Here is a 12,047-nt window from a genome sequence, read left to right as displayed (position 1 = left end):
AATTCATACAGAGGATCTTTAGAGTTATTTATGTTAGGATCGATTTGGGGGGAAATCGTTGAGCTACAATAGTTCGGTTCTTGAATTATTGAACACCGCTGAATTAAACCGAGTTTGGTGTTCAAACCAAGCGGAAAATACTCGAAATAATCATTCGTAGAAACCGATTAAATATTTTGTAAACCATTTAAAATATATGCAAGTTGAATGAGTAAAAATATTTTAGTTGAAGCATTTTTACCAAACACTTGGTATGCAATATTTTGGTATCTAAAGAGCACATAAAATGCTTCAATAATGTTTCTTTTAAACTATAAAAATGACAATTAAATTCAATAAACAAATAGACACGAATTTGTTTATGGATGTTCGGAGATTTCAAATGCTCCTACGTCACCTCTTCTTCCCTTTGAGAAGTATATTCACTAGAAAACTTTGATTCAACTCTTTGTACAAACCCACTCAACTAGGACTTATCCACTGCCTAAACTGAACTCCTAGCACTCAAGATTGTAGGCAGCACCTCACAATCAGCATATTGTTTAATGTCTCAAATGCAAAGACTGCATACACAAGTTTATTGTCTTTGTGCAAGACTCACTCAACTAATCTTTGAAGTTCAACTCTATTGTATATGTGAGAGTGATTGTGTGTGAGGAATTTATCAGTTACAGTGTACATATCAAATGTATCCTAACACAAGGGTTTGTGCTCTCAACTAGCTGATATATTCATGCTAACTACCCATGCTTTGAATCTACTTCAAAAGCTCTTGTTTGATCTTCAAAATGTTGTATTTATAAGTCCCAACAATGATATATACGTTGGACACAAGAATATGACCATTTGGAAAGTTTCTGTACTGTTTCTGAAATTGCAACGGTCAAATTCGTTTTGCTGGACATTTTCCCGACTGTTCAACTCTGGTCAACTCAACTGGTCAACTCAACTGGTCAGCTGGTTCAGTTGGTTTGGTTCAGTTCAACTGGTTCGGTTCAGTTCAGCTGGTCTGATTCAACTGGTCTTCTGCTGGTCTTGTTCAGTTCAGTTGGTTCAATTCAACTGATCTGGTTCAACTGGTCTTCAGATGGTCTGGTTCAGTTCAGTTCAGTTTCAGCTGGTGTGCTAAAATCAGCCTAGCTGATTTAAGTTTGTGCAGAACCAGTAACTTCATCGTCATTTATCAGCATATTAAGCTTCGATTCAGACTTTGACTTTTCAATCTGATTTGTAGATCATGGTATTATATTTCCAACGCATACTGAATCACTTCATTTCGATAACCGAGCTAAAAGATATGACCAAAATAACGCAGATGCTCAAACCCAACTGATTGCTGTTTTCGTGCAATCAGTTCGGTACTTCAGCCATCAGTTAGACCATGATAACATCCGAATTTGCCCAACCGACGTGTGAGGCCCTTTACTCTAACGACAATTAATGATCAAACAATAATGGTTTGACTTAAAACTGCAGCGGAAAAAGGTTTAAAATACTTTAAAACGGACTTCAGGGTTTAGAAAAATTTCGGCATGACCTCCCCGTAAGTAGGACATCCCGAAAACTCAAACAACAGTTTATATCAAAATATACTCCAACTAGAGTCATTAAAACAACAACCAAAGTCAACAACCTATAGCCGCACTGGCCAAGACTAAACAGAATTTAAAACTTACCAAATACTCACCAGATCAAGAATATCACAGAGTCACCTCAGAACATAACCAGAACAACCAAATATCAATACAGATACACGGGGCATCTCCCCGGCAAATAACGTACAATACAAGCCTGAAACAAACTCAAGACATACATATAAACTAACTGGGAGACTCCACTGAACAGAACCAAGCAATCCAACCTCAATCCCAAGCTCCACTGCCGGAACCTCGGCCTGATGTTGCAAAACGACTCGGAAGATCTACCATGGTGTCCAATAACAACCACAGCAGCCCCCCAGTAAACAACTGAGGTTAGGATTCTGGTATGAAACAGTTCAACAATACCAACAATAAACATAAATCATGCATAATCATATAATAAAATGTGATATGAAATGCATGAAAGGTTCAACGAATAACCGGGATAACAGGAGCCAACAAACGGTATGATAACAACTGGAATAATGCTCGAGCAACAACACAGGGGAGCTACATCGTCATGCAGCTAAACCGCCCTGCCAGTATGCGAGGTATGCCAAGTTGTGCTGAATAACACCCCTAACTCGGCCTCCATACAGCTGATACGCTATAACAGGATGGCACAACAGAACGAACTAGATGACACAATCCCAGCGCTCACCTCAAAAGGCTACACTAACCATGGAATTGTTCAATCACATCTATAGTATCATGTGTATAGGCCTATCAGCCACACAATGATCCCGAGATAAACAACAGTGCCAGATAACAACGGATATCAACACTGGGCTAACAAGAACGATAGGCTCAACATGAATGTCATAACTGTATGCCCGATGCTAAATGCCATTAATATGTCATAATAAATAAACATAGATCACAATGAAGGCATTTAACAATATACAACAGTCAACAAGTTATAAACACGATCCATGTAACACAGAATGACAATTAAACATAATTTATGTTTTACCGTCGTATGTTACCGAGCTGTAACATACCTATACCAACTTGACAATCCAATATCACTTCACTTCAAGACTCTCGGCCTAAACAAAATCACAATAAGCAGATCGTGAAAACTACATTTCCACACCAATGTCCGATTTGGCACAAAAGAGCATAAAATTCATATCTCGCTCAATATTAACTCAAATCACTATCCGCCAATTGGAAATGAAAGATAACTTGATTATCTAATTTTTTCTAGAAGAAACCATTTGCAGAATCCTAATAGATAAATCCCAGAATTGTCAAGAACACACTGTCACTCAACATATTTTCGGACATAATCTTGTACTGAGCAGTTCCGGCAAAATGAGCATAACTTGCTCAATTCTTAATGGAATTTAACGAATTTTATATCATTACGAAGATAACACATAGCTCTACAACTTTCTTTTGAATCCCATGTCCAGAATCCGAGCTCTTATATGCCAAAAACCCGAATTACAGTAGGTGTTCTGCACAACACCAACACAAAATTCCATTTGACACATTTTGGTAGAAAAATCATATCAATTCCGTTTCTTATCCAAATTCGATGATTCCAGTGGCTATGAACAGCTAACATAAAGCCCTACAAAGATATTTAGATCACTGCTACAAATTCAAGCTACAAAAATCGCATAAACCCAAAAACTCTCACCCAAAAATCAAAGGAATTCGCGCATAAACATGGCACGGGAACAGCAGCTTCGATCTACCCGAATCCTTGCTCAAACTTCGCGATTTCTGACTTGAATCGAATCCTAGGATGTTAGGAAGACACCCCTTCATACCGATCGAGATTTGGACGCCGGACAGAGGAGTTATCGCGATTTTCCCGCAGCTGCTCCAAGAGTTGCGAAAATTGGGTTGGGGGAATGAGTTCTCTTCTTCTCTCTTTCCTTTTTCTTTCTTATAAAGGTAAGTTGTGTGTATGTATATGTATATATATTGTGTATTTGGTTACTAAAATAGTAACTCGAGCCCATCTATCCCGGTCTGTATTTATTTTTCTCTCGTGTGTTATTTAAACTCTATATGTATTTTATATCGTTAAATTCTCCGATATTCTAAAATACATATTTTTAACACACTTTTTGAATTTATTTGGCATAATTAATTATTTTAATTTACAACTCAATAATTATTCTAATTATGCCAAAATTACTGGATAATTAATTACAGGGCCTTACATTTCTCCACCCCTTAAAACAAATTTCGTCCTCGAAATTTCTGTTTATACACATACATATTTCACACGATACGAAACCATCAATACATTACTAAGAATCAAACAGATATGGATAAGAGGATCTCATCTTCTCTTCTGTTTCCCACGTTGATTCTTCTACCCCATGCCTCGACCACTGAACACGTACAAGTGGTATAACTTTATTGCGTAAAACTTTATCTTTATGATCCAAGATACAAACAGGATACTCAGTATACGATAAAGACGGATCAAGTTCAACCTCATCAGGCTGAATCACATGAGACGGATCGGGCTCATACTTACGCAACATAAAAATATAGAAAACATCATGGATGCCAGACAAAGACTGAGGCAAATCCAAACGATAAGCGCAAGTCCCAATACGCTCAACAATCTCGTAGGGGCCAACGAAACGAGGTGACAACTTACCTCTCATGCCAAAGCGAACAACACCTCTAAACGGAGAGATTCTCAGAAACACAAAATCTCCAACTTGGAATTCTAGAGGTCAGCGACGTCTGTTAGCATAACTAGCTTGCCGATCTTCGGCAGCTTTCATTCTCTAACGAATCAACTGGACTTTATCATGCATTTCCTGAACAATCTCATGTCCAGTCAACTGCTTTTCACCAAATTCATCCCAACAAAGAGGTGATCGACATCGTCTGCCGTACAAAGCTTCAAAAGGAGCCATACCAATAGTCACCTGGAAACTGTAGTTATATGAAAATTCTACTAGTGGTAAAGCTTCCTGCCAACTGTCTTTAAAATACATGACTACAGCTCGAAGCAGATCCTCGAGTGTCTGAATCTTACCCTCTGTTTGACCATCTGTCTGAGGATGGTACGCAGTACTCATCGCAAGTCGTGTACCCATTTCTTTTTGGAAACTAGTCCAAAACTTTGATGTGAATCTAGGGTCACGATCTGAGACTATTGCAACTGGAACTCCATGAAGTCTAAAAACATTTTCAATATACAGACGAGCCATTTTCTTATACGAATATGTCCTCTCATACGGAATAAAGTGTGCTGATTTAGATAATCTGTCGACAATCACCCAAATGGCATCGAAATGACGAGAAGTACGTGGCAAATGCGTGACAAAATCCATAGCTGCGTGCTCCCAGTTCCACTGAGGAACCTCAAGGCTATGCAGTAATCCTCCCGATCTCATTCATTCCGCTTTGACTTGTTGACAGATCATACAACGAGACATAAACTCAGCCACACCCTTTTTCATATTCTTCCACCAAAACTGAGGCCGTAAAATATGATACATTTTCCTTTCTCCTGGGTGGATACTATATCGAGTACAATGAGCTTCTTTAAGGATGGTTGTACGCAATTCAGGAATATCTGGGACAACCAATCTACCATTCAACCAAAGAGAATCATCTGAGTAAATTGAGAAACCAGATTGGTGTCCTTGAGATACTAACTCATAAGATTTCAGAACTCGTTCATCAGTTTTCTGAGCTGACTTTACAATATGAATCAATTCTGGCTCAACAGAAATCTGAGATACAGAAACAGCATTACCTTGGATTTGAAAGTCCAACCCAGAAGTACAAATATCCTCTCGTAACTTAAAAACATGAATTGAGGATATATTAACATCAACAACCTTACGACTCAAAGCATCGACAATGATATTCACTTTTCCCGGATGATACTGGATCTCACAATCATAATCTTTCAAAAGATCCATACAATGTCTCTGTCTCATATTCAGATCTGACTTAGAGAACAGATACTTCAAGCTTTTGTGATCACAATAGATTACAAATTGCTCCCCAAACAAATAATGTCTCCAAATCTTGAGAGCAAAAACAATAGCAGCCAGTTCCAAGTCATGAACAGGATACTTAGACTCATGCGGTTTCAACTGACGAGAACCATAGGCCACAACTCTGCCATGCTGCATCAGAACACAACCTAGACCTCGATTTGATGCGTCAGTGCAAACTACAAATCCTCCAGAACCACTTGGAATGGTAAGAACTGCTGCGGAAGTTAGTCTTTTCTTCAACTCGACAAAACTTGACTCACATTCATCAGACCAAATGAATCTCTGATTTTTCTGAGTCAGTTGAGTGATAGGTCTAGCAATCTTTGAGAAATTTTCGATAAATCTCCGGTAATAACCAGCTAAACCCATGAAACTACGAATCTCTGGCACATTGGTCGGTCGTGCCCAATTCAGAACTGCTTCTACTTTACTTGGATCGACAGAAATACCATGTTGAGATATGACATGGCCCAGAAACACAACTCTATCTAGCCAAAACTCACACTTGGATAGCTTGGCGTACAACTGCTTCTTTTGAAGAATTCGAAGAACTATCCTCAAATGTTTGGCATGCTCTTCCTCGGACTTGGAATAAACAAGAATATCATCGATGAATACAATCACAAAACGATCGAGATATTTACGAAATACTCGATTCATCAAGTCCATAAACACAGCAGGAGCATTGGTCAAACCAAAAGGCATAACCAAAAATTCAAAGTGTCCGTATCTCGTGCGAAAAGCTGTTTTCGGGACATCTTCTTGTCTAACTCTCACTTGATGGTACTCTGAACGAAGATCAATCTTAGAATAGACCGAAGTACATTGCAACTGATCAAATAAGTCATCAATCCTAGGGAGTGGATATTTATTCTTGACAGTAGACTTATTTAGTTGCCGATAATCAATACACATCCGCATCGTACCATCTTTCTTCTTGACAAATAGAATCGGTGCACCCCACGGTGAAGAACTCGGACGAATATACCCTTTACTCAACAAATCCTGCAATTTTTCTTTCAGTTCTTTCAGCTCAACAGGGGCTAAACGATATGGTGCTCGAGATATAGGTTCGGTTCCTGGCATTAATTCGAAACTGAACTCAACTTCTCGTTCTGGTGGAAAACCAGGAATCTCTTCTGGAAACACATCGGGAAACTCACGGACTACAGGAATATCAGAAATCCGTCGCTCATCTTGCGATAGATCCACAGCATAAACAAGAAAACCTTCATGACCAGAATCTAACAATCGATTCATCTCAATGGCAGAAACTAGAGGCATCTTGGCTTGAGAACCACGACCATAGAAATTCCATTTAGGAGCAAAGGTAGGTCTGAAACGAACTATTCCTCGATAACAGTCAACAGTGGCACGATTTGCAGCCAAAACATCCATACCAACTATACAATCAAATTCATGCATAGGTAGAACTATGAGATTCAAATATAGAACGTTTTCATCGTGAAACAAAATCGCATTGAACACCACATTATCAGTGATAATCATTTTGCCCATCGGAGTAGCAACAGATAGATTGGAATTCATACTAGAGGTCCGAAGATCATGCGAAACAACGAATGCATGAGAAACAAAGGAATGAGATGCTCCAGTATCAAATAACACTCGTGCTATAAAACCACATAGAGTACAATTACCGGTAATGACAGTACCTGGAGCTGCCTGAGCCTCATCCTCATTCAAGGCAAATACATGAACAGATGACTGATTTTGTTGACCACCTTGCCCCCTGCTCTGATGCGAAGGGAGACTAGGCTGATGGGAGGACTGGGACGCTGTTGGAATTCTATTACTTTGAGCTCCACCACCTGCCTGGGCTGATTTCCCCGTCTTACTAGGACAGACTCTAGCAAAATGGCCAGGCCGACCACAAACATTACAAACCCCTTGAACTCCAACACACTGATTACTGGAATGCTTGCCCCCACAGTGATCACAATAAGGTCCACTGTAATGATATGCACCACGGTTCCCTGAACTCCCTGAACTCGAAGAACTAGAACCAGGCTTCTTAAATTGTTTTCCACGTGGACGAAGAGATGCCGAACCAGATGAACTGAATTGTTGCCTCCCCGACTGATGATGTTGGGTAGGAACTCGATTGCCGCTCCTCTTAAGACTAGCTTCAGCCCTTTTTGCTATTTCCACTGCTTCAAGGTAATTCAGTGGCTTACCGGTAGAAACAAAAGGGTGCAAATGATCGTTCAATCCTTCAATGAAACTTTCGATGACAGCAACCTGACTCGCAGCAACATGAGGAGCATATCTCAGCATAGCATAAAAAGTATCTGCATAATCCGCCACTAACATATCGCCTTGTTTCAGGTGATGAAACTCTGAAGCCTTAGAACTATAGAATGATGGAGGACAGTAACTCTCCTTAAATTTAAACTTGAATATATCTCACGATGGAATGATCCTCTGAGCATCTAAGGTCATCAGTGTAGTAGACCACCACATTTTAGCACGATCTTTCAACTGGTGTACAGCTAATCTCAATCGACACTCTGGAGGATACTCAATCAAATCAAACAATTCCTCAATCTCAGAAATCCATAAATCAGCTTTCTCAGCTCCCTCTGAACCACTGAATCGAGGAGGATGCATAGAATGGAAACGCGCAACTAACTCATCCATCCTAAGCTGCTCTAGATTATCAGCAGCTTGCTAAACAAAAGTATCATCAACAACACGGACACGAGGTCTACCACGTCCACGACCTCGACCTCGAGCTAAAGGAATCTCATCAACAGGAATTTCTCCACCTCCTTCCATTCTATACGATAAAACACCAAAACAATTAGAATGGAAGTAAACAAATCATATATTTACATAAACATTCTGTCAAGTAGCATACACATGCGCAACAACCATTTTAGTGCCAAGACTCGAGTGTCCTAGACTCTAGTTCGAGCGTATCCCAGTTTACGCTCTGATACCAAGATGTGAGGCCCATTTACTCTAACGACAATTAATGATCAAATAATAATGGTTTGACTTAAAACTGCAGCGGAAAAAGGTATAAAATACTTTAAAACGGACCTCAGGGTTTAGAAAAATTTCGGCATGACCTCCCCGTAAGTAGGACATCCCGAAAACTCAAACAACAGTTTATATCAAAATATACTCCAACTAGAGTCATTAAAACAACAACCAAAGTCAACAACCTATAGCCGCACTGGCCAAGACTAAACAGAATTTAAAACTTACCAAATACTCACCAGATCAAGAATATCACAGAGTCACCTCAGAACATAACCAGAACAACCAAATATCAATACAGATACACGGGGCATCTCCCCGGCAAATAACGTACAATACAAGCCTGAAACAAACTCAAGACATACATATAAACTAACTGGGAGACTCCACTGAACAGAACCAAGCAATCCAACCTCAATCCCGAGCTCCACTGCCAGAACCTCGGCCTGATGCTGCAAAACGACTCGGAAGATCTACCATGGTGTCCAATAACAACCACAGCAGCCCCCCCAGTAAACAACTGAGGTTAGGATTCTGGCATAAAACAGTTCAACAATACCAACAATAAACATAAATCATGCATAATCATATAATAAAATGTGATATGAAATGCATGAAAGGCTCAAGGAATAACCGGGATAACAGGAGCCAACAAACGGTATGATAACAACTGGAATAATGCTCGAGCAAAAACACAGGGGAGCTACATCGTCATGCAGCTAAACCGCCCTGCCAAGTATGCGAGGTATGCCAAGCTGTGCTGAATAACACCCCTGACTCGACCTCCATACAGCTGATACGCTATAACAGGATGGCACAACAGAACGAACTCGATGACACAATCCCAGCGCTCACCTCAAAAGGCTACACTAACCATGGAATTGTTCAATCACATCTATAGTATCATGTGTATAGGCCTATCAGCCACACAATGATCCCGAGATAAACAACAGTGCCAGATAACAACGGATATCAACAATGGGCTAACAAGAACGATAGGCTCAACATGAATGTTATAACTGTATGCCCGATGCTAAATGCCATTAATATGTCATAATAAATAAACATAGATCGCAATGAAGGCATTTAACGATATACAACAGTCAACAAGTCATAAACACGATCCATGTAACACAGAATGACAATTAAACATAATTTATGTTTTACCCTCGTATGTTACCGAGCTGTAACATACCTATACCAACTTGACAATCCAATATCACTTCACTTCAAGACTCTCGGCCTAAACAAAATCGCAATAAGCCGATCGTGAAAACTACATTTCTACACCAATGTCCGATTTGGCACAAAAGAGCATAAAATTCATATCTCGCTCAATATTAACTCAAATCACTATCCGCCAATTGGAAATGAAAGATAACTTGATTATCTAACTTTTTCTAGAAGAAACCATTTCCAGAATCCGAATAGATAAATCCCAGAATTGTCAAGAACACACTGTCACTCAACATATTTTCGGACATAATCTTGTACTGAGCAGTTTCGGCAAAATGAGCATAACTTGCTCAATTCTTAATGGAATTTAACGAATTTTATATCATTACGAAGATAACACATAGCTCTACAACTTTTTTTGAATCCCAAGTCCAGAATCCGAGCGCATATATGCCAAAAACCCAAATTACAGTAGGTGTTCTGCACAGCACCAACACAAAATTCCATTTGACACATTTTGGTAGAAAAATCATATCAATTCCGTTTCTTATCCAAATTCGATGATTCCAGTGGCTATGAACAGCTAACATAAAGCCCTACAAAGATATTTAGATCACTGCTACAAATTCAAGCTACAAAAATCGCAGCAACCCAAAAAATATCACCAAAAATCAAAGGAATTCGTGCATAAACAGGGCACGGGAACATCAGCTTTGATCTACCCAAATCCTTGCACAAACTTCGCGATTTTTGACTTGAATCGAATCCTAGGATGTTAGGAAGACACCCCTTCAGACCGATCGAGATTTGGACGCCGGACAGAGGAGTTATCGCGATTTTCCCGCAGCTGCTCCAAGAGTTGCGAAAATTGGGTTGGGGAAATGAGTTCTCTTCTTCTCTCTTTCCTTTTTCTTTCTTATAAAGGTAAGTTGTGTGTATGTATATGTATATGTATATTGTGTATTTGGTTACTAAAATAGTAACTCGAGCCCATCTATCTCGGTCTGTATTTATTTTGCTCTCGTGTGTTATTTAAACTCTATATGTATTTTTTATATCGTTAAATTCTCCGATATTCTAAAATACATATTTTTAACACACCTTTTGAATTTATTTGGCATAATTAATTATTTTAATTTACAACTCAATAATTATTCTAATTATGCCAAAATTATCGAATAATTAATTACAGGGCCTTACAGACGTGAAATACGACTTGATTCAAATTGAGTTTTCTGATCATTCATATTGTCGGATTGTCATTTGGATCATCCAGCTGGGAGATATCATTAATACACCGAAGCTCACCAGAAATTCAGTTTGTGCAGAATTCGGTTTCAGTTTGCTTCTTGTGTTAACAACTTCACACTTGAGTAAATATGTTAGAAATACAATAACAAGTTTTGTTAACATCAATATCAAGATTGCGAACTTGAAAGTTCCAACAATTTACCTTTGTGTTCTAAATCGTGGACAACTGTAAGGTCCAGGAAATTTAAAGTATGTAACATGATTGCATGCAATCTATGATTTTATTAAAATATGTTTTTCTTGATTTTTGTGCGTTTTATGCATGGTGATTGAATGAGTAGGGTTCATTTCACGAGTTATTTTAAAGTTCCATGCATTAGGGTTTAAGTTGCATGTCGCGCTCGATCGAGGAATGGAGACCCGAGATATCCAGGAAAAATATTTTTTTTAAATAATTATTTTTAATTATTTAATATGAAGTGTTTTAAGTATGATTTTTTAAAATTGGCATCGGCTAGGTATTTTTACCCGCCGAGTTATATTTTTAACCGTTACGCAAATTTAAACGATTCGAATGACTTTTTGAGGGCTCGAGCAATATTTTCTAAAACGTATCAAAACGAAATATTTTTTGCAATTGTTATTGGGCTTGTTGGGTTTATTTTAATGCTTAGTGGGTCCAAAGCACTTTTAATCCTTTTAAAATTCAAGTTAGGGCTCATTAGTGTTTTGTTTATTATTTAAACACTACACTACACTAAATCTAAACCTAATACAACCCTAGCAGCCGCCCCTCACCCTTCACCAGCAGCCTCCACATGAATTTTCGGCAGCCAAGAGCTCGACCATAGCTCCTTTTCAAGAAAAGCTTCACCCCGTGTGAGATCCCGGAATTTCCGAAGCAAATATTGTAAGAAATAAAACTCGAAATTTAGCTCAAAACTTTTAAGATTAACTATAAAACTCAACTATAAACTTTAATTTT

The 12,047-nt window shown here is 38.7% G+C and overlaps 1 protein-coding gene and 1 long non-coding RNA gene across 2 annotated transcripts; both read right to left on the bottom strand.

Annotated features, from left to right (window-relative positions):
* Positions 1–5,017: 5,017 nt before the first annotated feature.
* Positions 5,018–7,963, bottom strand: LOC140839132 (uncharacterized). Its single transcript, XM_073205766.1, has 3 exons — positions 6,628–7,963; positions 6,341–6,420; positions 5,018–6,217 (listed from the first exon to the last, which is right to left on the bottom strand). The coding sequence occupies exons 1-3, from the start codon at positions 7,961–7,963 to the stop codon at positions 5,018–5,020; spliced, it is 2,616 nt and encodes an 871-aa protein (XP_073061867.1).
* A 184-nt stretch (positions 7,964–8,147) lies between these two features.
* Positions 8,148–10,971, bottom strand: LOC140839364 (uncharacterized). Its single transcript, XR_012119699.1, has 3 exons — positions 10,477–10,971; positions 9,831–9,878; positions 8,148–9,108 (listed from the first exon to the last, which is right to left on the bottom strand). It is a non-coding gene; the product is annotated as an uncharacterized lncRNA (long non-coding RNA).
* Between the last annotated feature and the right edge of the window lie 1,076 nt (positions 10,972–12,047).

The sequence above is a fragment of the Primulina eburnea genome, chromosome 8, assembly GCF_022965805.1.
Source record: "Primulina eburnea isolate SZY01 chromosome 8, ASM2296580v1, whole genome shotgun sequence".
In the NCBI taxonomy this organism is placed as follows: Eukaryota; Viridiplantae; Streptophyta; class Magnoliopsida; order Lamiales; family Gesneriaceae; genus Primulina; species Primulina eburnea.
This window is presented reverse-complemented; position numbering and strand designations above follow the sequence as displayed.